The 27,000-nt window shown below is 57.6% G+C and overlaps 1 protein-coding gene and 1 long non-coding RNA gene across 10 annotated transcripts; one reads left to right on the plus strand and one right to left on the minus strand.

Annotated features, from left to right (window-relative positions):
• LOC112646839 (uncharacterized) lies at positions 1 to 3,118 on the plus strand. Of its 2 annotated transcripts, none has more exons than XR_003127919.3 (4): positions 1 to 77; positions 1,602 to 1,700; positions 1,955 to 2,010; positions 2,679 to 3,118. It is a non-coding gene; the product is annotated as an uncharacterized LOC112646839 (long non-coding RNA). The 2 variants fall into 2 exon arrangements; XR_004815585.2 differs by lacking the exon at positions 1 to 77 and adding an exon at positions 1,175 to 1,312 and having other exon boundaries at positions 2,679 to 3,117.
• On the minus strand, positions 857 to 26,998 carry CPNE7 (copine 7). Of its 8 annotated transcripts, none has more exons than XM_035715825.2 (15): positions 25,960 to 26,998; positions 13,985 to 14,086; positions 11,291 to 11,365; positions 11,062 to 11,136; positions 10,299 to 10,382; positions 9,858 to 9,947; positions 9,664 to 9,762; positions 9,026 to 9,112; positions 8,647 to 8,706; positions 7,611 to 7,744; positions 6,651 to 6,705; positions 6,071 to 6,122; positions 5,865 to 5,998; positions 2,131 to 2,367; positions 857 to 1,541 (listed from the first exon to the last, which is right to left on the minus strand). In XM_035715825.2, the coding sequence occupies exons 1-15, from the start codon at positions 26,233 to 26,235 to the stop codon at positions 1,356 to 1,358; spliced, it is 1,746 nt and encodes a 581-aa protein (XP_035571718.1). In that variant the 5' UTR covers positions 26,236 to 26,998; the 3' UTR covers positions 857 to 1,355. The 8 variants fall into 8 exon arrangements, with proteins under 8 accessions (XP_035571718.1, XP_025282913.1, XP_035571719.1 ...); XM_025427128.3 differs by having other exon boundaries at positions 13,904 to 14,086; XM_035715826.2 differs by lacking the exon at positions 25,960 to 26,998 and adding an exon at positions 15,944 to 16,224.
• Positions 26,999 to 27,000: the final 2 nt, after the last annotated feature.

Genomic DNA, 27,000 nt, shown 5'->3' on the forward strand with positions numbered 1-27,000 from the left:
GATGGGTGGATGGACGGATGGATAGATGGATGGACGGATGGACGGGTGGATGGATGGATGGATGATTGGATGGACAGGTGAATGGAGGGAGGGAGGGAAGGAGGGAGGGAGGATGGGTGGATGGATGGAAACGTGGATGGGTAGATGGATGTTGGGTGGATAGATGGAGGGCTGGATGGGGAGAGGGAAGTGTGGATGGATGAATGGAAGAGTGGATGGATGGATGGGTGGATGGATAGAATTGTGGATGGATGGATACATTGGTGGATAGAGGGATGGAGGGATGGAGGATGAGCAAGTGGATGGGAGGGACTAGATTCAGGGTCAGAACAGCTTGTTTTTCCCAGACAAGATATTTCCAGGAAAATCTCAATAAGAAGCCCCCCCTCCAACACACACACACACACACACACACACCCCACAGGGCTGGGAGGCTTTGGAAGTGTGGTACTTCCTCCCCTGACAGTGTGTAGCATGGTAGGTCCTTGCAAAGCCGAGTTGCAGGCTAAAGGCACCTGCGTCCCTGCCTGGCAGCCTCTCCCCACTGGAGCCTGGCAGATGCTGATTACAGGCAGTGGGTCACAGAAGGCCAAGGGGAGGCCACTCAGGGTGGGGGCAGCCACGGCACCCTCTGGCCCTTCCTTCCATGGAGCACTGCCCCCTGGCACCCTTACATTCCTGAGAGGATCTTTCCTTCAGTCCAGGAAGGACCCTGAGGGCCTGAGGCTAAGAGGCTCCCTGTCCCAGTGTGGGGGATGGGAAGGGGCAAGCTTGCCTTCTCCAGCCCTCCAGAGGGTGCAGTCCTGTGCTGCAGGGGTGGGGAGGCCAGTGTGGGCACAGTAAAGGCTCAAACTGCTTTGAGGATGGACATGACACTTTATTCTGCTTCAGCCCCACCTGCGGACTCCACAGGCCTGGGTGCTGAGTTTGGAGGGAGCAGAGACCTGGGGAGGAAGGCAGGGGGCACAGAGGGATCTTGACCAGGGGCATCTTGACCAGGGGCGAGGGCATCTAGGGGCATCTCAAGGTTTCCTCCATAACTGGAACGCAGGACCCTCCTCAGTGAAGATCAGGTGCAAAGCAGGAATACCCCACGCCGAAAGCTTCCCCTCGTTTTGGGGGCTGAGCTGCCAGGCCTCCCCACTCCACCATTCTACACCGCCTGGCTGGAGCAGAGCCAGGCATGGGGGCCATCGTGACACTCCACACCGTCAGCTCCTGTTTCGGGGATCTCCAGGCCTGGATCTGTCCAACCTTCAGCCTTGAGGGTCCCGGAGGCTAGCCCAAGCAACAGGGTCACAGGGGGTCAGAGGTGGGTCCAGGTGGGCACAGGAGGACTCTGGAAGATGGGGTGTCTAAGGGACCTCCAGGGTGCTGGACACAGAGACTGGCTGCACTCCCAGCTGCCCCAGCCTCTGGGGGCAGGCCTCGTGGGTGTGGGTGCTGATGCCTCTCGGAGGTAGCTCCTTGTGGCTGTAGTACTCCACCACCTGCCTGGGCACCTCGGCCAGCACACACTTGGCCAGCGCTGCTGGGGATGCCTGCAGAGCGGGGACAACATGGTTACAGCTGGGGGCTCTCTCGACCCTCTTGCCCCCCAGGTGATTGTATCCCAGCCTCATCCCTGGAGCTGTGGTCACCACCGCCTAGCAGAGCTGGAACCTGTCCCTCAGCTGACCAGCAAGTCTCCTGGTGGCCAGGTGAGACTTTGTAAGGGATATGGACCTAAGAACACGAGGCTGCAGTGCCCCACACCTGTGGGCATGGGGTGGGGGCCTCGCTGGGCTCCAGGCACTGTCCCAAGTGGCACCTGCACCCACGTGGTCGTCGTGCCACCCCTCGGACACCCAGGGCAAGCCTAAGACAGGAAGGAGGTGGGTTGCCCCCTCCCCTGGCCCCATAAAGCCCCACGAGTATGTCCACAGGCCATGAACGTCCTTTGTGTGTCTCACAGAGGGTCTGAAATTGCCTGGAGAGCCTCGGGGGAGCCCACCAGCTGCCTCCTCTCCTGTGAGTAGGTTCGATATTTTCAAAATGGGCGGGTTTGTAGATGCTGGAAAGCAGCTGAAGTCCTGCTCCTGCCTGGGAGCCTGAGTGGAGGCCCTGACCCCCACTTTCCCCAGCACTCACACTCTTGAGCTCCCGGAAGGGCACAAACTGCACGATGTCACGGAGCGCGGGCTCGCCCCGGGGGGAGCGCAGGACACCATCGTCCCCGTCCAGGGTCTGCATATCCGTGAAGTCAGCATTGCCCACCCCCACGATGATGATGGACATGGGCAGGTGGGAGGCGCGCACGATGGCCTCCCGCGTATCAGCCATGTCGGTCACCACTCCGTCGGTCAGGACCAGCAGAATGTAGTATTGCTGGGGGAACAGGGAGAGAGTGTGCACGGGACCCCACCCCTTCCTCGGGCCCTTAGGGCTGCCTGGGGGCCCTTCCGGGCCGTACCCACCCCCCAGGCAGCCTCCAGGCCCCAACCAGCTCCCCTCCCCCAGACAGCCTGGGACCCACTGCAGACATCTCTAGCTGGTGGTTTTCAGGCTTTTCTGAAATTGTGTTTTGTTAAAGTGTAATATATCACAACCGTGATACATCAGGAGCTCACGTACTGTGGCACACTCTGTGCTGGGTGCTGAGCTTCCGTCTCCCAACCTGTCCCGCCTCTGCCTCTTAGAGATGGACAGGCTGATGCTGGTGGAGCCTGGGTCTGAAGCCAGGCCTGAGGCCAGAGGACGAACCTGTGGGCTCTTGGTGGACATGGCCTCCCGTACCCCAAAGGGACACTGGGATCCAAGGAACGATTTAGAGAGGACACACTCTGGTCCAGCCTGGCCAAGTGCTCAGGACATCAGCACAAAGACACATTGGGACTTGTTTCAAAGAAGAGTCCATTTCCTTTGTTGAAAAAAAAAAAAAGAACAGGGGCACCTGGGTGGCTCAGAGGTTGTCTGCCTTCGGCTCAGGGTATGATCCTGGGGTCCTGGGATTGAGTCCTGCATAGGGCTCCCCTCAGGGAGCCTGCTTCTCCCTCTGCCTATGTCTCTGCCTGTCTCTTTGTGTCTCTCATAAATAAATAAATAAATAAATAAATAAATAAATAAATAAATAAATAAAATCTTAAAAAAAAAAACAATGAGTTTGGGGCTCAGTTGGTTAAGCATCTAACTCTTGATTTTGGGCAGCCTGGGTGGCTCAGTGGTTTGGCGCCGCCTTCGGCCCAGGGCGTAATCCTAGAGACCTGGGATCAAGTCCCACGTCAGGCTCCCTGCATGGAGCCTGCTTCTCCCTCTGCCTGTGTCTCTGCCTCTCTCTCGGTCTCTCATGAATAAATAAATAAAATCTTTAAAAAAAAAACCAAAAACTCTTGATTTTGACTCAGGTCATGACCTGAGATTCAGCCCCATGTTGGGCTCCGCAGTTAGAGTGGAATCTGCTAAAGATTCTCTCTCTTAAAAAAAAAAAAATAAATAAAAAAGATTCTTTCTCTTCCTCTGCCCAGCCCCAATGCATTCTCTCTCTCTCTCTCTCTCTCTCTCTCTCTCTCTCTCTCAAAACACCTTGGGTGGCTGGTTTGGTCGATGGGGCATGCAACTCTTGATCTCAGGGTCGTGAGTCTAAGCCCCACACTGGGTGTAGATTACTTAAAAAATAAAATCTTTACAAAACAAAGCAAGCAACCCCCTCATAAAAACAGAACTACTAAAAATCAGTACTGAAAATCTGGACAAGAGAAAACAAAGAGGAGAAAAAAGAAGCCCCTGGCCCAGTGGGCACCAGCACTGCAACAGCATCTGAGGGCAAGGAGCCAGGGGCAGTCCAGCAGGGTCACCTCTGCCAAGAGGCCCCTGCCACCCCAACCCCACCTCCCCCTTGAGCCCCAGACCCACAGGAGGACTGACAGTCTGGGGACCCCTGGCTGGACCTAGCCCAGCTCTTGGACCTCCTCCTGCCACCCAGACTAGTTCCAGTGCCACGGATACCTCGCAGCCCGGAGCTGTGCCCAATATTCAAACACTGGGCTCCCAGACAGAGCATAGGCCTCCCAGGGTCAGGGAGCAGTGGACTGTGGTCCAGTCCCAGGAAGTCACACTGCTTCCCCTCAGGACGGAGAGAGACGGGCAGTGGGTCCCAGGTCACCCAGCACCTCCCCACAGTACCGACGCTGCTCCGGGGGATGTTATTGGACAGCCCACAAAAACCTCCCCAAAAGTGTCTCGGTTAAGACAGAGGCTCCAGGAGGTAGGAAGGACTGAGAGGGACCGGGGGACACGCCCACCACCTCCTGGGAAGTTGGCCCCTGTTTGCAGGAATCAGACCAGAGGGCGCTGAATGCCACTGAAGGGCAGGGTCAGCCAACTCCAGACCAGGAGACCCGACAGGACACACAGCCCAGGTTCCCCTGCGGCTATACACCAATCCCATTGGGGGCCATTTACCCCAGTTCTGCCGGTAAGGACCATCAGCTGGACATGTGCATGCTACCTAAATATTTCATATTCATATTTAAATGCCTCAGAGTTACTGTGGTCTTTCAGGTGTGCTCATGGCGCTGGGGCTTGATTTCACCTCTTCTAGAGTCTTACGGTGATATTCAGAGATGGTTATGTGTCTGGGACTTGCTTCAAAGTCATATGGGAAGGTGCCTGCTATTTCTGATCCTGACTGGATCCTGTGCCAGAAATAATAGTGCTACGGAACTGGGGCACCTGGTGGCTCAGTGGTTGAGGATCTAGATGCCTTTGGCTCAGGTCATGATCCCGGAGTCCAGGGATCTAGTCTCACTTCAGACTCTTTGTGTGGAGCCTGCTTCTCCCTCTGCCTGTGTCTCTGCCTTTCTCTCTGTGTCTGTCATGAATAAATAAAATCTTAAAAAAATTTTTTTTAAATAGTGCTATGGAGTTATTACTGGGAAGGTAATGATATTGGAATATATCCTATAGATTAAAGTACTCTATCTAAATTAAATTTCCTGGGGCAGCCCGGGGGACTCAGCAGTTTAGCACTGTCTTTAGCCCAGGGCCTGATCCTGGAGACCTGGGATCAAGTCCCACATCAGGCTCCCTGCATGGAACCTGCTTTTCTCTCTCTCTGCTTGTGTCTCTGCCTCTCTCTCTCTCTCTCTCTGCCTCTCATGAATAAATAAATAAAATATTTAAAAAATAATAAAAATAAATTAAATTTCCTGAAATTGGTATTTGTACTATGATTATATAAGAGAACACACAGAAATCAGGAAACACACAGCAAAGCATTAAAGGTCACAGGGCAGGAGGCTGCAACCCTCGGATTCTGGGCCTTCTGGGCCTGGGAGAGAAAGTGAGGATGTATGGCAGCCCCAACACGGGGTGAGAGCCAGTTCAAGCCATGGGAGGATGGTTGGCTGGTGTCTGGCCAATGGCAAGTCACAAGGACAGAGTAAGGCTGAGGGACAGTGTGGGTCAAGAGCCCAGGACCCCAGGCGGATCCAGGGCCACGGGCAAACATGGACACATGGGAAGGGCGAGATAAGAAGGGGTGTCCTTCAAGGCCCTGGGCTTGAAAGCAGAGCTGTGCTTGTGCACAGAATGTCCCCGCTGTGGCAAGAGGAGTGTCAGGAGGCCAGCTCCAACTCTCAAATGGTTCAGAAGGAAGTAATGTAGTAACAAACACACATGAAGAGAGGGAGGGACCAGGAGGGAGAAGAGGGGAGGAAGCTTCAGGGCCCTCCTGCATCCCCAGGGCTCCCCAGTTCTGCACCTCAGCCTCCCTGACCTCCCTGCCCCAGCCCACACACCACGGCCCCCATGCCCTGGTCCCCCAGCGGCACACACCACCTTCTGGTACACTGGCTCCCACTGCACCACCTGCCCCAGGTACCTACGGAGGCCTCCCCAGTGTGCTCCTCGGCCGCTGCCATGCGGGCCACCTTGGAGATGATGGGAGCCACATTGGTGGGGCCATAGAGCTGTACCCTGGGCAGGCAGTTCTGGTAGGCTTCCACCACACCCTGGATTCCTGTGGGGGAAGGAGCGTGAGCCGGGTGTGGGTTCACTACCCCACCCCCCCAGGCCCACCTCAGGCCCCTACCTTCACACTCATCGTCTTCGGGATTGAAGTTGATGGCAAAGTCGTGGGACACCTGGGTGGGTACAGACGGGCTTCAGCTAGGCTACCCCTCCAGGACGCCCACCCCATACCTACTGAGGTAGGTAGGTTTGCAGCCCCTGGAGCCCCCGTGTGGACAGAGTCTCATGGAGGGAGTCACCTGGAACAGAGGGCAGGCTGACCTGTCCCTCAGCCCCTGCAGGCCTGAGGCTTCTGAGTAGCACTAAACCAACAGATCCCTCCTGCCACTATGTTTTTCCACTTGAGCCAGTTGAACTGCTCTTTGCAACTGGAAGATTCCAGACTCCTTCCCCTTCTCCTGACAGGGACACAGTTTCTTTTCAGCTCTCCAGGGCCACTAGTGCTAGGTGAGCAAGGTCAGCCTCTCTGGCAGGAAGCACAGAGTCCCTGCAACCTGCCCACTGCCTGTTACATAGGAACCAGTTCCCAGCAGCCAAGGGGTCCCAGGACCCAGGACAGCCTCTGCTGGGGAGAAGCTGCGTGGCCCTGGAGGCCCCAGCAGGTACAAGGGGCTGGGGTCCCACTCCCCAGGCTCTCCTACCTCATACTTGGGAGGGATTCGAGCTCCAAACCCCAAAGCAGAAAATCTCTTGTCGCTGGAAGAGAGGTGGCCCCATCACACAGGGGTCCCTGATTTCCCGGGGGTAGGGACGGGGGTGCTTTGGGGAGGTATCCACCAGGACCAAGAGAGTGGGGCTCGATTCCACCCCTGTGTGACCAGGCCCACCCTGACACTTTCCTGGGCGCCCAGTCCCACTTCGCACCACATGGGGGACACTTAGGCAGTGCACGAAGAAGACAGTGGCCTCCAGTGGTGGGGAGAGCCGCCGCCTCCTTCTCCAAGCCTGTGCTCTGGGACCACAGCCTGACCCTGGAAAGGACCGGCCTCCTGCCTTTGGTACCTCAGCTCTCTGCCACCCACCCTCTCACAGAGGGGTCTACCCCACCATGATCTTAGTTTACCCAACTGTAAAGTGGGCCACAGACCGCTCCCCATGTTTGTGTGAAGGAGAACACGTGAGGGGCAGCCCCACCGTAGCACATGGGGGTTCTGACTCATGCTTCACCTCAGGGGATGGACTACCCATGGGGAGGAGCCACACAAGGACACCAGGGTCCAGCCCATGGAATGAGCCCCACCCACTGTGGCCCAGGCACTGCCAGCCGTCCTTGGGCAGCTTCCTCTGGTCGGTGGATACAGTCATGGTGCCCACCCCCTGGGCCGAAGCCTGTGCTGGAGGCCAGGGAGGCAGGAAGGGGAAGGGGAGAGGCGGGTGGTGGGGGACAAGGAGGGTGGGGGGTACAGAGCAGGTCAGGAGAGAGGGAAGATGGAGGGGGACAGGGCAGGTGGGGGGCACAGGGTGGGTCGGGGGGGACAGGGAGGGTCAGAGGGGAAAGGTGGGTCAGGTGGACGGGATGGGTCAGGGGGACAGGTCAGGTCAGGGGGGCAGGGCAAGGCAGAGGGTAGAGGGCAGGTTGGGGACTGAGGGACAGGCCCCACCTGTCATAGTCCTGGCAGATCTCTCCCACGGCCACCAGGGCCTGCAGGTACTCGTTGGGTTGGAAGGGGTTGATATAGTGCAGGGAGCAGCTGTTGCGGGGGTCACCATTGGAGGCTGTGAAGTCGATGGCCACCTGCAGAGACCCGGGCTCATGAGCTGGGGGCCCCTCTCTCACCTGGGCTGGACTAGGCACCCAGAACCCCCTTCGGCAAGTAGGGGAATGAGCCGTGGGGAGCTGCTTGCCAAGGGGTGCAAACGAGAGCAGTTCCAGGGCCTTCCGAGGGCCCAGCTCTGCTGGGGTGGAGGACAGAGGGGAACCTGGGGACAGCGGGCATCCGTCAGTGCTGACCAATGACCCTGAAGCCTGTATCCTCAGGCAGAAACAAGCACCTCTCCAGGGAACGCCAGCCCATGGCCCACAGTGCCATCACACTGAGCCCTGGGCTCATCCAGCAGTGTCCTGGGCCCGGGGCAGGGGTGGCCAGAAGGGACCCAAGGCCATGACCAGGTCCATCCCGTCTCTGCGGCCACGCTGCCCAGGCAGGGTCTGAGAATACAAGCCCTGGGCTGGGGTCCCCAAGGACTTCCCCTGCTGGGCCACTTCCCTCAGACCATGGTGGCTGCTGCTCAGGGGAGTGACATGACCCCATGCGTCCATGAATGAGCAAAGAGGTGACACACAGGCAGGGACACCAGGCTCTCTAGCTACAGGCCAGCCCCACACCAGCAGGGGCCTGTGGCTTCTGGTGCTGTCCCTGGCAGCAACAGGGGCCACTCTGTTCTCTCCTCACCTGGGTTTCTGTGACTGTGTCTGTCCTGGCTACATCCCCTCCCGAGGGAGACCCTCTGTGCCTGTTTCATCTGCATCGGAAAAGTCGCCCCCTGAAGAACCCAGAGCCTGGGCAGGGGGTGTGCAGGACCTCCAGACCCTGCAGAAGTGCCTACTGTACCCATTTATGCTTGTCCGCCCCATCCAGGATGGGGAGGGCCCCAGGTTCTGCCGGCAGGGCGGGGAGCAGGGTCCTGTGCACTCACTGTGAAGTGGATCTGACAGCCGCCCATGATGTAGTCCAGGAAAGAGTAAACCCTGTAGAACTTCCAGGCAGGGGCGTCAGCAGGGCCCACCCGGGGCACCCCACACCCAGGCACTGAGGCTGGAGCCCCAGGGAGCTGCCCTCCCCCCAGGGTCACCCGACCCCCAGCACCCCCCCACTTCCCTTCTCTGACACCTCCTCTCCTCCATCCCTCCTCACCTCCCTCCCCATTACTGGGGACCACTGGACCTCTGGGATGGGAGGCCTTTGAGGGTCCGTCTGACAATGGGGAGACTTGCAGGAGGGGCGGTTTCGGTGGGAGCCAGCCCCCAGCCCACTGAGGGTGAGTGGGGTGTCTGCAGGCAGGGGGCGCAGCTCACCTTCAGATCTGCCAGGATGACCACCCCGGAGTTCTTGTAATGACGCTTCTTCTGCTTGTATTTGGCGTTCACGCAGTCCCACTGGGCCTGGGGGGCAGGGATAGGCAGACACCCCCACCCCAGAGTGCCAGGGCCCAACACCCACCCCAAGGGGGCAGGGAGGCCTCAAACCCCAGCCCAGGGGCACCTGGGGGGCTCCGTCGGTGAAGCGTCTGCCTTCAGCTCAGGTCGTGATCCCGGGGTCCTGGGATGGAGCCCTGCTCAGTGGGGAGGGGAGCCTGCCTCTCCCTCTCCCCCTGCCCCTCCCCCTGCTCCTGCTTTATCTCCCTCTCTCTCAAATAAATCGATAAAATCTTTAAAAAAACAAAACCCAAAACCCCCAGCCCTGAACTGCATTTCTGCTGCTGTACCGAGCGGACTACTGTCCCTGCTCTGGCCCCTGGCAGGCGTGGTCACCACCTATCTTCTTTGGGTTTTCCCAGTAGTAAGAGTTTCCAGAGCAAATCCTGCTCCGGCAGGTGCCCTACCTGCCTCCTTGTGGCTCCTCCCAGGGAACCCTTTGCAGAAGGACCAGAGCTAGGCTTTCACCCCGTTTCCACCCTGTTTTCGGGGGAAGGGGGAGAGGGGCCCCAGCTCACCTGGTCCTCCCCGAAAGCTTTTTGCATCTCCTCATAGGTGGTGGAGAACTCCCCGATGAAGTCGTGCTTTCCACGGGAGTCGTAATCCCAGACGAGGCACTGGGGAGCCCAGGCCCCCTCAGCCCGCCTGCCCCTCTGGGACCCCCACCTGGAGTCCCCATCCCCGCCCCCACCGGCCCCCCATGCTGCCCCACCTTCAGAGGCCGTGTCTCTTGGCCGCTGCACAGACTGCTCAGGGTGACCTTGAAAGGCTCCCACGCAGGGCTGAGGTTGTTCTTCACTACCTGGGGGCCAGGAGTAGAGGGGGGTAGTAGGGGGTGGGGGAGTGCTGGCTTGGGCTCCAGGCAGGACCAGGCTTCCGCCCCATTCCTGGACCACTTGGACCCTCTTTCTTTAAATAGCCTTTTTGTTTATTCAGATTAATGCATCTGAAAAGGAAACAGTCTCTCAGTGCTCTCCCTGAGTGTCACCTGCAGTCAGGGACAACAGAACACAGTGGTGGGTTCTAGCGGGTGGACGCAGGGCACCAGGGCTGCTGGATCCTGTGGAAAGGGAGATGGATCCTTTCCCTGTCTTCTCATTCCTGTCCCCAAAGCCCTGTGGGAAATGTCAGGCGCTAGGCAGGGACCCCTCACCTCTGTGCGGTACACCAGCTGTTCACTCTGGTCATCGTTGACGCGGTACAGCTCCAGGAAGGGGTCCGACTTGCTGAAGAGGTCCTGTAGGAGGAGCAGAGGCCATGTTTAGCTAAGTGGAGTGGGAGCAGCCGGCCCAGCTCTGCTGGGTTCAGCCTCCATCTCCTTAGTTATGAAATGAGGGCAAGAGCCTCTTAGAGTGATGCAAGGCCCTGCCCTCCCCTCTAGAGACTTCACTGGCTCCCCAGTACCCTTGTAACTTGCATCCCCAGGCCCACCCTCTCTCCAGCTGTGTCTGCACGCCCTCAGCTAGCACCACTTGCCGACCTCCCAGGCTTCCATCCCCCTGGCCAGGGGGTCAGATCCCTGCTCTCGGTGTCCCCACCCCGTGTGAGGAGCCACAGAACCAGGCTCAGAGTCAGGTCCTCCGCTGTCTGGATGGCCACCTCCCTGAGCACATGTCCCCATCATAAAATGCGGCCGCAAGCACCTCTGCCATAGGGAGCATGACCATCAACAGGTGTTTCAGGAAGGGGCCCAGCACACGGGTCATGGCAGAGGGCAGTGACAGGAGCAGCAGTGACAGGAGCAGCCTGCCTGGGGCACATGGCTCCACGCGCTTCTCACTCAGCCTATCACTTGTCTCCCTGCGGCCAGTCCTGTCTGCGGCCTCAGAGTGGAAGGCTCCAGCGGGGGAAGGGCTGCTGTCACTGTCACTGTCAGCACCTTCCCCCCACCCCCACCCTGCAGACACTGCCCTCACCTTATCATCCAGCTTCTGGGCCCTGAAGGAGAGCTCCACGTAGCCGTTGTTCCCGGAGATGTCCTCGGCTATCACCTGGAGGGGAAGCCACGGCTCCGAGCTCCGCAGGCCGGGCCCAGGGGAGGCACCTGGACGCCCGAAGGCAGCCCCTCTGTCCTCCAGGACGCATGGAGGAAGGGGCGGGGGTCCGCAGGGCGGAGGGGCTGGGCAGGAGGGCAGGCGGCCTCACCGTGATGGTGGACTTGCCGGCGTTCCTGCCAAACTTGAGCAGCAGCGCCCGGGTCATCTTCTTCTGGGCCACGATCTGGGAGTGACAACCGTCAGGGAGGGTCAGCCCCTGTCCCCAGGGACCCCGCCCCTGTCCTCAGTCACCCTGGGCAGCCTGGCTCCTCCAAACCTAGGACCCAGGGCCCCACGGCCTCTCCCTGTCCAGTGCGCTCAGCTCCACAGCCTCCTGGAGCTGCCTGCCCCATGTGTCAGGAGAAGAAACGTCAGAGAGGAAGTGACGCCCGGGGCGGGAGGCAGAGCAGTGCCACAGCCAGGCAGGAGCAAACATGCGGCCAGGTCCCTCAGCAGCCCAGGGCAGCCCCGGCCTAGCCCCAGGGCAGCCAGGTGCCTCGAGCAGCGCCTGCCAGCGTGAGGCCAGCGGTTCTGGGCCCTAGCCTGGACTCCCGGGAGGTGCTGCCGGAGGCAGAGGGGTTGAGACAAGACTGGAGTCACCCGCCCACAGCTGTCCACCGGGCCGTGCAGCCTACGGACCATCATTCACTATACTCACGGGTGCTGCACCCTGCCTGTGCCTCCGTCCTGTTCCCCCACCCACCCCCCGCCTGGCCCCACGGGGATGCTGCCCTCATCTGGCCACAAACCCCTAACTGAGGCCCATGAGTTGACACAGAGAAGCTGTGTGCAGCCAGTGGCCCCTGTTCACCAGAGGGCAGGACTGAGGTGGGGGGCACCTGGTCTATAGAAGAGATGGATGATGACAGTCCCTCACCACTACCAGAGGTTCAATGCCTTCGTAGGGGGACACCTCCCGCTGCTGGCCAAGGAAGACACACACTATTACCATGGAGACAGCAACACTGATGCTCATAAGCACTCACCTAGCCCCACCTCCTCCCAGCTCCTGGAGCTGGGGTGACCATGAGAGGAAGCCAAGTCCACACAGCAGACAGGACATTCCCAACCCACACACCCAGCAGGGGCTGCCTCGCTGACAGAGTCCAAGCACATGGGAACATTCCCTGGTGTCCAGACAGACAGCCCAGGGGTGGGAAAGCTCTCTGCAGGGTGTGAGTGCGAGGGGAGGGAGGCTATGGCCCAAGTCTCCCCAGGTTCCCCCAGCCATAGGCTCCATTTCCGGGGCTCTCCTATCAGGACAAATGGGGTAGCTGGTTTGTGAACCAGTTACAGTCGATAGGTGCTTTCTTCTCTCGATCCCCAGAACCATCCACTGAGGTGGCTGATGCTTGGAGGTTCAGGCAGAGGTGAGGGACTTCTCCATGTCACACGACGGGGATTGGCAGCCAGTGTCCATACCTTGAGCTCTGTCCACAGTTCCCCTGATGGCCACGCAGGCCTGGTGAGCAGCTTAGAGCACGCTTATTGATGGAACTTTTCATTGTCTAAAGTTTCCATGCCTACCTCGACATGCGTGTGCCCATACGTGTTTCTGTAGGTGTCCATGTATTTACACACGCCAGGGACTTGTGCCCATGTGTGCATGTGGGTCTGTGCATGCAGGTCAATACATGTGTGTCTGTGCATTTCTCCATGTGTGTCTACACGTGTGTCCATGGTGCATGCTATCCTTCCAGGCTCGAGATGGGCAGGTGGGAAGCCACCTGGGTGGAATCCTGCTCTGCGCTGTGCCCCTACTTAATCTCAGTGCTGTCATCTGTAAAATGGGGATGACAGAGGGATCCACCCTCCACCAGCTCCAAACCAGACGGCAATGGGGATGAGTCATGCAGACATCATGTCGGGTAAGAGAAACCGGACACAAATGAGAACACACTGTGTGATTCGTGAACAGGAACTTCTAGAACAGGCGAAACTAGCAGGAATTGGCTGGAGAGGAGGGGATATATGGGGTGATAAAATGTTCTGTGTGAGCCGGGAGATGGTCAGGTAGACAGGTACCTAAACTCATCAATATCCACCCTTAAGGTCTACACGTTCTATTGTAAGTAAATTATGTCTCAGTAAATAAGAAGCCCTCCCCTGACATGCTGGGAGGGAAATACGCAGCGTGAACACTCAGCACACCACCTGGCACTGGGCTGTCTGGGTGGCAGTGGGCAAGCGCTCTTGCTATGCTGTGAATGGAAGACCTAATGGACAGGACATCACCTGAGGACCGCAGCCTGGGACGGGGTGGTCAGTCTGCCGCAGGGGAAGCAAGGACACCTCTATGTGCCTAGGTGGAACGGCTCTCTTATGCCATGAAAGTGAAGAAAGCAAGTTGCAGAACAGTGTATGTAGTTTGTGTTTTAAAATATATACACGGAGAAAAAAATATACACTCATTTCATCACATGAGAACACAAAGTCCAGGAAAAGGCCAGAGGCAGACATTCCATGACATGCCTTTCATACTCTCCAAACGCTGAATTATATGAACGCACTACCCCATTCAAAATCACATCTTTTTAAAACTAATAGGAAATTTTTAAGAGAAGTCACTATGGAGACAGAGCAGGATGCTCGTCCCAGAGGGACCTCTGAGGCACTTCTCCATCAGGCCATCCCCACGCCACCCAGGCCATCATGCCAGCACTCAGCGTTAGCCCAGGGGTGCTCTCCTGACCCCTCCCTCCCCAGGGGACCAGATGCCCACCTGCCCCAAGGTACACTCCATGCCCCCAAGGAAGTCATCATCCTGACAGCCGAGGTTGCTGGGTCCATGGGTGTCATATACCTCGAAACGCAGCTTCTGTGCCTCCTCAAAGTAGTAGTCAAGTGTGAAGACCTTGGAGAACACGGGGTGCAGGCTGCTCCGGACCACTTCTGTTCTGTCCACCTGCAAGCAGCCCAGGGTGAGAGGCCCATGGGACAGCAGCTTCCACACTGATGCCCCCCAGGGCCCTGTGCCCCCAGCTCTGGCCCGCAGAGTCCATGCACCTGCCCTCAGGTGCTCCTGGAGGGCTTGCTCCAGGCCGCACCCTGGGAAGGCCCCCCACCTCCCCACCAATCCACATTCCAGGCCTCAGGATTCCAGCTCCCTCCTGCTGCTGGGGGCTTCCAGGAGCCTTGGGCACCTGCCCCCCTGGAGAGAAAGGCCCACAGCCCAGGCTAGCCATAGGCTGCAGCTTCTCTTGTCATGCCCAGAACAGCCTGCTCTATCCCCATCACAACCGGGGAGGCTTGGAGAACAGCGGGGTCCTGTGCAGAAGCAGTCCAAGTCAGGGCAGAGCCAGGTCAGAATTCTGGGCTGGGCAAAGCCAAGTGGAGATCTCCCTGCAGCCAGACAGGCAGGGAGACTGGGTAGGGGTCCAGATTCCTCCTGGGTTCAGCTCTTCCTCCAACATAGGCCAACCCGTGCCCCTAAAGCACAGTCCAGCCTAGGCAGGCAGGTCTGCCACCCTCCAAAGTCCACAAACCCCACATCCTCAGATGGAGGGTCTGTTCCCCCTCGAGGGACATCTGCACCAGACAGAGCTCAGGCCAAGCAGCAGAAGCTAATGGCGGCTTACGGTACAGAGAGCCCTGCTCCAGATCCTCCCAGTGTCCCCACCACCACGCAGACACTGGGCTGCAGTGTCCCCTTTGCCTCTGCGGTCCGTGACCGACAGGGTTCGGCAGCCCAGGAGGCTGGAGGTCAAGAGACCACAAGGAACAGCATGAGGTTGCAACCTGGGGGAGCAGAGCCAGGCTGAAGAAGCTGGAGACTGGGGCTGCCAAGACAGCCCCACAAAGGTCGGGGCCAACGTGTCTGCCTCCCCCGTGTCCTGCCCAACTCCCCAACCCGGGTCCCCAGCAGAGAACATGGTGCAGGGGGGGTTGTCCTCCCCCCACCCACTGCCCCACCCAGAACCCTGCACTGCCACCAAAGCCAGGGGGCGTGCCAGAGCGTGGGGAGGGACCCCTCAATGCCACCATGGCCCCAACCCTAACCTCACTGGCCCACACCAGGCGTTTCTTGGTCTTGCGAGGTGAAGCACACATCTCACAGGAGACAAAGTGCTTTGTCGATGCACAGCCCTCTGAGCTGTCACCCAACTGGCCCACAGGGAGGGTTGGGCCGGGGGTGACAAGGGGCAGCAGGCCACACAGGTACCCCAGTGACCGCCCCCCCCCCCCCAGACCAGAGGGTGTCAAAGGGAGAAACAGGTCCGTGGAGCTGACCCAGCCCAGCCCGGTCACTCTGGGCTTGCTGGGGACTCCCAGTGCCACGGCAGAAGAGCAGGCGACAGGCTGGGAGCCCTCCAGGGGGGTTGGGGCCAAATCTCTAGCTCCTCCAGCGCACCGGCCTCACTCAGCCGCTTCCCACTCCCCCGGCAGCCCCACCAGCCCCTTCCTGCTCCCTGCCCTGGATCTCAGGTCTGGTGCCTCTGCCCTCTGGATGAGGACTTGGCAGGCCAGCGGGGGACCCCCAGGCCAGGCCAGCTCTGCATTCCCCCCGGCCACACCACTCTCTCCTGCACCCCCCACTCCCTTCTGCGCTCTTGCCAGCACGGTCAAGCCTGGGTGCCTCACGCAGGCATCGAACCCCCACGTGGGACCCTTCTCGCGCCCCCACTCTGGTGCTCCCTCTCTCTCCCTGGGGCTCTGGTCACCCCCCTTTCTGGACACGGATTCTCTAGACTTGGTCACCCCAGCCTTGAGCCTGCCCTGCACCCTACCCACCTCGGTCTGGGGGTCCTCGTCGCCCCCCTACCTGCACCCACTGGCCCTGGGACTGTAGCAGCAGCACCACGCTGGGGTCGGACTTGGTGAGCGGGTCGCGGTCCAGCAGGTGCCGGCAGCTCAGCCGCAGCTCCACCTTGGAGGCGCAGGGCGCGGGCAGCACTCCGGGGGGCGCCGCCGCCCCGCGCTCCCAGCTCGAGCTCATGCTCCCGGCGCCAGCGCTCGGGGACTCAGCTGGGCACACCACCGGGGGGCCGCTCCCGTGGGCACCGGCACCGCCGCCGCTCGGGAATGATGGCCGGGCCAGGCGTGGCCGCGCTTCCCTGCACGCCCGCCGGGCGCCGACACACGTGGCTCCCGCGGCCGCCACCACGCGGGGAATGCAGAAGGGTGGCCGGGGAGGGGGACCGAGGAGGGGACGGGGAAGGGGCGATGGGGGGAGGGTAGAGGAGGGGGAATCATGCAGGGGCAGGGAGGGGCCTGAGCCAGCTCTGCTCCCGCGTCCCCCTGGGGCTCCCAGGGTTCAAGCTCCCTCCTGGGAGGCCAGAGCCCAGAGGTTTGGCGCCCTCCAGACTGGGTGCACTCCCATGGGCTGTGGGGGCGGCGTCCTCTCCTGGCTGTCTCAGGGCCTGGCAGTAAGGGTCCAGAACTTCCAGGTCCCTTGGTGAGGTGAGGGGGGCAGCTGGACCCCCAGTTCAGCGCCACATCCCCATGATCCTCCCCACATCTTGGACCCCATGTCGAGGGCACATGGTGATGCAGCATCTCAATCAACAGGCATTTCACAGGCACCTAATGTGTGCTGGGCGCCCCCACCCCAGGCTGGCGCTGGAAATGAAGGGACAGGTCCCCGCTTCCCCAGAACTTGTAGTCCAAGAGCAGGGATAGCCCCTCGCTGCCCTGGGTGTCAGAACCCAACCTGGCAGTGCATGGGGACCCTGCCACCCATACCTCTGCCCTTCAGCCAGATGGGAGCAGCCCTGAGCTCTGTGGAGGGGGGGGAACACTCTACTCTGCCCTGGAACACCTGACGGAAGCTCTGCAGAAGAGGAGGTGTTAACAGATGCAGAAACTGCCTCCCAACCCATTCTCTTTGCCAATTTTTTCCTAAAAATAGGGCACAGACCTGGCCAGAAGCCATAGGGGGCAGGGGACAAGAAGAGAGCTCAGGGAGGGCCTGAGGACCAGGGGAGCAGAGACTGGATCTCTGGTGTGCTAGGTTCTGTGTCCTCGGGCTGATCAGGGCTCAGCCTTGGCCTCCAGGACCACAGAAGATTATGGGGTCAGAGGGCCCAATAAGGACCCGACAGGTATACTCCGGGATGGGTCAGGCTGCCTCCGCCAGGGAGTCCCCGTGAGCGGACAGCATCCCTGGCGGTGAGATGGCGGGATTGCAGCCCCGGCACATCTGGAAGGCACAGACCAGGTGCCCAGTTTGCAGAAGGAAAATCCTTGCCGCCTGGCTGAGTGAGCTGGACTCCAGCGCAGGGGCTCACGGTCCACGCATCTGGCTCCAGAGGCAAGGGACAGTGAGACACAGAGGGATGTGAGGCCAGTCGGCGGCCCCTTATTCTGCTTCCTCCAGCCTCTGTAACACTCCTCAGAAGCTGGCCCAGGTGCACACAGCTGTGGAAAACAGCTGACCAGGGCCAGCTGCTCTGTTGGGACCAGTCTGGAGCTCCTGTGGGCCCTCTAGCCCTGCATCGATCCCAGCCCCAGCCTCCCAGAACTGAGAGGGGTCAAAGGGTTGAGCCTCCCAGCCATGCATGTGGCTTGTGGTGGTGGCTCCCGGGCTTACAGGGCCCCAGGCCTCCCAGCACCCGCTTCTCCAGGACACCTGCCCCAACTGCACCCTGGGAGAGGCTCCTTGGCCTCTGTGAACTTCCATGGGGATAAGGGTGCGAAATAAGGGCAAGGAGCTGGGCTCAGCTGGGCACCTGGCCCCACACAGGAAGGCTCCTTGGTCTCCTCGGGAGGCTTTGCCCAGACGACTGGCTCCCCCAGGCTCAACTTCCAGGCTTGACCACTGCAACTGATGCAAATAGATCTGCCACCGCTGTGCACACTGCATGCTGATTGCAGGGTGTGATGCCACGTGATGCTCACAACAGCCCCATTTCACAGATGAGTAAAAGGCACACCCAGAAACTCAGTGACTTGCCCTAGGGCACACGGCTTGCAGGTGTGGGTGCAGTCCCTACACACGCTACTCCACAGGAAGTAACAGGCAACATTTCCGCTGACAGAGAGAGAGGAAAGAGAATTCAGAGTTTGGGAGTTCAAGTATCTGAGGTCCAGAGATTTTTCACGGACCCACTGGGTCTCCAGTTGGAGACTCCCAGGATGTGGCTGCCTCTGCAGTGTGATCCAGGGCAGACGGCGTGCATGGCAAGGAACCGCAGAAAAGCAGATTCCCTGTAACCCTGGTCTGTGATGCCTAGGCCCGTGTGGCCTTCCCAAGTCCCCAGAACAGGCAGCAGGGTGGTAGAGCCATCTATCTCCTCGCTGTTAGCCCACATGGGTCCTGGGATTGATGAGTGGAGCGGGGGGGGGGGGGGGGGGGGGCGGCTCCCGTGGCCAGCCTCGGGAACGAGACCCTCGCTCATACATTTTGTTATTATTGTTCGGCAAAGAAGAGTACAGGTCCTTGTTGGAGTCACACAATGTGGAGGGGCCCGTGGGCAGGAAAGTTCTAGCGCCCAGCCACAGACACGGCTGCTGTGCGGGTAGGTGGCCTTCTATCCCCGTTTCTGTGAGCATCTGTTCGTGAGCCTTCTCCACTATTGCCTCCAGCATCTGAGCCACAGCTTGTTCATTAGGCGGCCCATCCCAGCCGTGTCTGCTGCCCCAGGGCTGTGCCTGGCATCTGGCCCCTGGCACCTGCTCAGGACGCGTTTGCGGGACGAGTGGGGGGTACAAAGTCTTTGCGCTATGTAACCACTTGCTTTCTTGTGTCATGAGCAAGCCTGTATGGCCTTCTTTCAAGCCGACGATGGAATACTTGTGCCCTCTCCAGTCCACATGTGGAGATCCTGCCCCGCACTGTGGAATCATTGCCCTGACCCAGGAGAGCCCCCAGAGCTCCCGTGCCCCTTCCACCTGAGGATGCCGCAGCAGGGTAGGGAGAGGCTCCTGCAGGCACCCTGGTCCTCGGCGTGCAGCCTCCTGGACCGTGAGGAACCAATGTTTGCTGCCGGGAGCCCTATCTAGGGTGTCCTGGTGCTCAGAAGCCCAAGCACACTGACTTTCTACCTCAATAAAAGTAGGCCTACAGTGGGGTGCCAGGGAGCTTCAGCCCTCCAGGCCCCAAGTCTGGCAACTGCCTGTTTGTAAATAAAGTTTAATTGGAACACACCTGGCCATCCATCATGTCCCTCACATATCATCTGCAGTTGGTTTTGCCCCGAGGACAGAGCTCAGTGGCTGGGACACGGAGTCCACATGACTAGGAGGCCTGAAATACTCACTAGCTGTTCCTTTAAGATGTTTGACACGGCCTGGTCTCGCCATCAGTGAGGGGCACCCCACACCCACTGCTTCACCCCTGCAGCTGTTTACCCTGAACCTGCCAGCCCAGGTCACCTGAGGGACGAGCTGACTGAACCAACCATTCCTAATGTGTCAAACTAACTCCCATGTGTCTCTTGCGATGCTTCCAAATCGTGAAGTTTTAGAGCAACAAGGAGGCAGTCTTGCTTCGAACAGCTAGTGTTTCTAGCCACGGGGGGCTCCACCAGCCTCCAGCATCCCTCCGGGAGCTCCTGGGCTCTAGCCTCACAGCACTGGCCTCAAGTAACTTCCAGAACCACTCTGCACCTCTGTCCCGTACCTGGAAAGTGAGGCAAGGCCTGTGCATGAGTGACATGCTGCAGGCCCAGGGCAAGTCCCCGTGTGTGGGCCTCGGGGGTGGGGAGGGTCCACCTGCCACACACCCCACCCCTTGGTCTTGCTCCTCATCGGGACCGAGGATGCAGTTCACCTCCCAGCAAGCCAGGAGGTTGACACTGTAGAAGCAGGGCTGGGGCAGGTGGTGCCAACAGGATTTTCAGGAAGGGAATATGTTCCATATGTCTGGCTAGTGCTTCCTTTTGTAAGCTGGTTGCAAACCTACCTTCCTCTTTTATTTCTTTCCTCCCAAGAAAAAGATGAAAAATTTCATCTCAGAACATCTGCAACCTTCTCGATTGTTTTCCTGTAAGATTTGGCATTTATCTTGCTTCAGAAATCAGATAGTCACACCTAGAAGGGCCACCCTGACTGGAGAAGCACACAGGCCTGCGGTCTTGGCTAGGCCTTGGATCTTGGGCCACTCCTTATTTCAGCATTGAGAGCTGGGCCTGAGGCAGGGGTTGGTGGGACATTTCTACACACACCCCCCAAAGACACACACAGGACGTGGACACACAGGCAGACGTGCATGAGCACTAGCATGTTCATGCTCAAGGAGCCCTGACCTCCAAGGGCACCATGGCCCTTACCTTGGTGCCATCTCCTGTTCAGTCCCTGGCTGCTGGAGTCCCTGCCAGGCAGGTGATGTCAACGAGGTGACCACAGCTCAGAGAGGGTGATGGTTTGCCTGAGGTCACACAGTGGGAACAGAGCTAGGATTCTACTTAGATGCCACTCCTGCACTCAGAACGCAGAACTCAAGCCTTCCTGGGCCCGTCCTGACCCCCAGTGTGTCTCAGTGGCTTTGCTATTGCCTCACCCCCTGAAAAGTCACAGCCAACTCGGAGGGCACAGAGCACTTGCTGTGGGCAGGGCCACCTGAGCCCCTTTGCCATCAGTCTGATGGGGCAGCCAGGACACCTGCCCAGGGCCACAGTCCAGGTGCTGTCCAGAACCAGCTGTCCCCCTCCTGAGTTTCCCAGACCCAGGAGACCTTCTGTGTTCAGCGCTTGTCCTGCTTCCCCAGGGCTGGGGAGCTGAAGGCGCGGGAGGACATTGGGAGACGGAGAACCCAGAAGGAGCTATGACAATCTAATGTCTGTGTGACCTAACCTCAGCCTGATGTCCTTCGCTCTGTCCAAGTGGAAGCAAGCACATGTCAGGGGCAGCATTTGACCAGGACATGAGGTCAGCAGTCAGGGACCATAGGGCCAGAGTAGGAGCAGGGGGCCATGAGGACACAGCTGCCCGCAGGTCCCTGAGGCAGTGACGGCAGTGTGGGTCAGGGTGGGAGCAGGGTCCACAGGGCTGATGTCTCCAACTGATGGACGTCCTGGTTTTCTTCCCACCTGACTGATCCGGGGGCTTTTGATGATATTCTTGGTAAGGGCCACCTGGACGGTGCTTTGACACTGCCTCTGTATCCTGTCCCTTTCATCACTGACCCAGTTCTGGGGAACTTTTCAGCAGGGCAGGACTAACCAGGTGCTCAGCTGCCTTCTATCTGTCCCCCAACACTCTGGAATCTGGGGTCCCCCTGCAACAGTGAAAACAGGCATGGAAAGGAGGGGCCAACCACAGCCCTGCAGCTGAGTACTAGGGAGCCGGGTCTGACACACACCTACTTGATGCCCCACGTGGCCCCCTGGCAGCAGTCGAGTGCCTGTGACCAGGTCCTTCAGAAGTGGACCTCAGCACTCTGGAGGGGCAGCCCCGAGGAGGTGGGTGGAGGCATAGGGGCCTCCACTCCCAGGACAGTGGGTCTGAGACTCTGGAAGGCCAGTCCACTCTTCCAATGCCCATGGCCCTTCTCCAGGGCCTGGACGGCCAGACAGTGCTCCTGTAGCCTGGCAACAGGTCCTTGCTGGCAGCCCTGGGCTGGGCCCTCTATGGCTGTCTGGCCAGCACTCGCTCCCTGCCCCCATCAGCCCTTCCCCATCCCATGGGCTTTGAATCTGCTGTGTTCTGGTTCTAGTTTACCTAAGGGCACCTCCAGGGCCTAGCATGCAGTAGGTGTTCAATAGGTACTCTGTACCCCCTGCTCTACCCTGTCCTAGAACCACATGGAGAAGACACACTTAGGGGAGAGAGAGGAGCTGCTGGCACTGCTGGCAGGCACTGCTGGCAAGGGATTCTGTGCCTGGCCCCTTTCTTTTTTTTTAGACTTTATTTGAGAGAGAGAGGGAGAGAGAGAATGAACTGGGGGAAGGGCAGTCAGAGGGAGAAGCAGAACCTCCCCTCCACCATGCTGAGCAGGGAGCCCAAAGTGCGACTCCATCCCAGGACCCCAGGATCCTGACCTGAGCCCAAGGCAGACTTTCACCCACGGAGACCTGAGGCACCCCCTTATTTTCATTATTGATGTCCCCTCCCAGAGCCCCATGAGGCAGACATGTGTGCAGGACACTACAGCAGGGGATGAGGGGTCCGCCAGAGCCTGTATCTGGGACCCTCTTGAATGAAAGCCCTGTGAAGGCAGGGCTGTGCTATGGCCGGCTTTGCCCTGCAGCCAGGGATCATGCCTGGTGCACAGTAGGAGCTAGATATACTTGAGGGAATGTTCGCCCTTCATGTCACCTTCTGCCTCCCCTGGCGTGCTGCCCATCTGTCTGCCCCATTATCAGGCTCTGCTACCTTTGGGGCCCAACACCCTCCCCCCACTTGGTTGGCACTTGCTGCTTGTTGAAAGTCCCTTGGTCGGTGCCAGGCAGCCCAGATCCAAACCTGGGCCAGCATGCTCATATGTCTGGTCAGTCTGAGCAACTGAAGACTGATTGTGGCTGATGGAGCCACAAATGACCAAACACTGGGAAAGCCCTGGAACTGGTGGGGATGATGCCCACCCCCATGGAGCAGATGCTGAGGCTGCGGCACTAAGGAGACCCGGCCTGCTACAGGAAGTGGAGCAGAGAGTAAGGTGCCTTCAGCTCCTACAAAAGCATGGAATTCTGCTTCTCCCAAGACTAAAAAAAAATTCACAATGTGAATTCTGATGCCAAAGAGTCAAAAGAATAACTAATGTCCGCTACAGGGGCCAAGCAGTGGTCTTCCTACTATACCACATTGTCTCTTAAAAGAGAGCACCTCATTTCAGCTCCAGCCCACATGTTCAAGATACAAGCAAGGCTCAGGGAGCCTGGTTGTCTCAGTTGGCAGAGCATCTGACTCTTCATCAATCACCAGGTCATGAGCTCGAGCCCTATGTTGGGTGCAGAGACTACTTTTCAAAAGAGATTTTTAAAAAGATATAAGCAAGACTCAAAAGGAAAAGAATAAACTGGAAAAAAAATCTGTCAACATATGACAACAGGCAAATTTCCTTAATATGCAAAGAGCTGGTGCAATTCAAGAAAATGACAAACATCACAATAGAAAAATGAACATGACAGATGAACCAAAAAAAAAAAAAAAAAAAGATAATTTAGGGACGCCTGGGTGGCTCAGCAGTTGAGTGTCTGCCTTTGGCTCGGGGCCGGGATCGAGTCCCGCATCAGGCTCCCTGCATGGAGCCTGCTTCTCCCTCTGCCTGTGTCTCTGCCTCTCTGTGTGTCTCTCATGAATAAATAAGATCTTTTAAAAAAAGATAATTTGCCAACAAATATGACATGATAGCCTTAGCTTCTAAACAAATAAAAAAATACAAGTTTAAACAGAGCATTCCAGGGGCACCAGGGTGGCTCAGTCAGTAAAGCGTCTGCCTGCGATTCTGGTCATGATCTCGGGACCCTGGAACCAAGCCTGGTGTTGAGCTCTCTACTAAGCGGGCAGTCTGCTTCTCCCTTTGCTTGTGTTCTTTCTCTTGTTCACCGTCTCTCTCAAATAAATAAAATCCTTAAAAAATCACATACTCTTCTGACTGAGCCTGCCAGGTGCACCTCCATTTGCTTTCATAAGAACAAAAGGCTCCCCCAAAAAACAACACAAAATACCCCGATGTTTCGTTTTTTTTTTTTTTTTTTTAATTTTTATTTATTCATGATAGGCACACAGTGAGAGAGAGAGAGGCAGAGACACAGGCAGAGGGAGAAGCAGGCTCCATGCACCGGGAGCCTGACGTGGGATTCGATCCAGGATCGCGCCCTGGGCCAAAGGCAGGCGCCAAACCGCTGCGCCACCCAGGGATCCCTCATTTGTTTTTTAAAGATTTATTTACTTAGAAAAGGATCCCTGGGTGGCTCAGCAGTTGAGCGTCTGCCTTTGGCTCAGGGCCAGGATCAAGTCCCACATCGGGCTCCCTGCATGGAGCCTGCTTCTCCCTCTGCCTGTATCTCTGCCTCTCTCTCTGTATCTCTCATGAATAAATAAAAACCTTTAAAAACATATATAAAGATTTATTTACGTAGAGCGAGAGCACAAGAGCACATAAAGGGGGGCAGAGGGAGAGAGAATCCCAAGTCTGATGCAGGGCTCGATCTCACAACCCTGAGATTAAAAAAAAAACAAAAAACAAAAAAAAAACAAAAAACCCCACAAAAAAGCCCAAAACCAAACACTGAGATTCACTGACAGCATCACCCAGCCACCCCAAGACCCAGGTATCTATATGAGAACATAACTTTATGTAACCTATCATGGGCAGAAGTCATTCTAGGGGTGTGGAAGGTGGGTGGAGGCGGAAAGGGACAACTTTCTCTTCTGTTTATGCTCTTCTCTCTTCTCCGTTTTAAACAAAGAGGACTTTTCTAACTTAGAAAAAATAAAAAATGGGCAGCCCTGCTGGCCCAGCAGTTTGGCACCACCTTCGGCCTGGGGTGTGATCCTGGACACCCAGGATTGAGTCCCACATCAGGCTCCTTGCATGGAGCCTGCTTCTCTCCCTCTGTGTCTCTGGCTCTCTCTCTGTCATGAATAAATAAAATCTTTTAAAAATGTAAAAAAGGAAAGAAAAAATGTAACTAAGTGAACACCTAGAAACCATAGGAGAAAACACGATGGGTACAACTACCTACAAATGAAAATACAAACGTGAGACACAAGAAAGGAACCCTTAGCCCTTTACACGGACCTCTACCTTCTCTCTGGCTCCAACTGAGGTTAAGTGGGAAAAAGCCTAAATAATGTCAAACAATTGAAGTTTTCCTTTAAATTACAACGGTTTCTGTTTTTTTTTTTTTACAACGGTTTCAAGCAAATGGAAATTAATGTTAATTCTTCCTTTAAAAAATACAATTTTATCTATTTTAACAGAGAAATGTGCCCCATGAGCCATCTTGTGGGCAGCGCAAGCCCAAGCACCCCTGCTGGCCGCTGAGGGCATTGCTGGCAACACCCGCGTACCCACTTTGGGAATCTGGCCCCAGAAGGCACCTGTAACCCAGAATATGGTGCTAACAAGTGGAACCACCTGTGTGTCAGATCCTGCCTGCTTCTCCACATAGGAAGCCCACGCCTGTTAATGGACTTCCACCCAGGGGCAGACAGGGATAAAGGGATCGGGGCCTGTATTCATTTTCCAGTCACCGTACACTAGTGCTAAAATCATACTCCCAATCAAAGCAGACCACAGCTGGGCTCCCTGCTCAGGGGCTTCTCAGAGGCCGCCTCGGAACTCAGCTCCTCACCCAGATGGCATAGGGGCCCATCCTCTCACTGCTGTGTCCCTCACAAGTGGCTGCTCCCTCAAGGCTGGCCAAGTTTCTGCCGCCTCAGGAGACACATGGCGGGGTCAGGAGCCACCTCTCCCAGAAACGGTTCTGCCCAGACTCAAGGGGAAATCTTCCAGGAGCCCGAATCCTAATGCCAGGGAATGGCAAGTGGGCAAAGGAACGCCTCCTCCTGGTGGTGCTGCCACGGAGCTGCCACACACACAGAGCAATGCTGGCAGGGCCGGGGACGGCTCCAGCCCCCTAGGGTACCTGAATCCCTACCAGGTGTGGAGTTCACTCTCAATCTGTCTCTAGTGTGGTTCATGGCCCAGGTGCATGGGATCAGGCCTACTTCCTGCCTGGCTTCATCAGATGGCACATCCAGTTCACCTGCTGGGTGCAGGCCCGTCTTGCTTCCCAAACACCCAGGGTGCCGAGCTGAGTGGAAGGAACTCAGGGGATCAGACTAGTCAAGATGATCTAGCACAGCTGCCACCGCCACCGACAACCCAATGAACAGAGTCCTAAAACAGGGGTCCCCCACCCCGCCTTTCTCCAGCACACTCGCACTCACCAACAGCAGGTGCCTGGCCTGTTCCTGATGCTCCGCACACCTGCAGAGGCCTTTTGTCCTGGTGGCACAATGCCAGAAGACGTACAGCGAAGGTGAAGCAACATCTAAGGGCCCCCCGTGTTTCTTCCCTTCACTCCAAGGCTGGAGCACAGGGGCCACTGCCCCAGAGGTGTGGGCTTCCCAGCCCATGTCCAGCTTAGTCGAGCTCACCAGGTTTCTCAACACAAACCAGGCAGGATGGCCACCACTAGCCATCCAGATGCAGCACCAGTTCATTCCCTCTGCACAGGACTGTCAGGGACAGAGCTTAGGCTCCTCAACTCAAATCTCCACCTCTGCTGACCCTCACACAAGAGCGTGGAAGTAAGCAGCTCAACTGTTCGCTTTGGATGTACAAGAAATGAAGAGCCTTTCAAATCATCTATTAGATGAAAACCTACTCCGGCTTTGGTTCCAAACAAGCCCAAGTGACAGCACAGGTCCTGGGTCAGGACACCAGTGATGTGGCTGCTGGGTACAAAGTCACGTCATTCATTAGTGGTCAGGTCAGTGAAGACCTGTACTTGCACAGCTGAAGCATCCAGACACCCTCCCAACTCCTCATCACAGCAGGCCCTGCTGGGAGCTCCCACCTTAGTGTCATTTGTGGAGAAACCAGCTTTGGTTTCAAAGGATCTTGGGCACCATGTGCCACAAGGGATCCAGCTCAAGCCCTGCTCCAGTGCCAGCCTTCCCCTGGGATGGGCACTGAAGCTACCCTGGCTCTGCCTAGCCGCCACGCAGGCACAGTGGCTTGAGGATGGGTTTGGGGCAGCCTGCATGCCTTGCAAACCTGGATGAAGGGACTGCTATTCAGAACAGCAGACGTGCACACCAGTCTGGGAAGATGTAGCCCCAAGTCCTGAGATAGGTAACTGGAAACTACTCTGGTTAACAAGGACTCCTTGCAACACCTGCACGAGATAGGTACTGATGTTATTCAGTCACTGTGCTGCCCTGCAAAGGTGCCATCACCCCTGCCAGGTCTCAGGTCCCCTCAGA

This window comes from Canis lupus, chromosome 5 (assembly GCF_003254725.2).
Source record: "Canis lupus dingo isolate Sandy chromosome 5, ASM325472v2, whole genome shotgun sequence".
Taxonomy (NCBI): domain Eukaryota; kingdom Metazoa; phylum Chordata; class Mammalia; order Carnivora; family Canidae; genus Canis; species Canis lupus.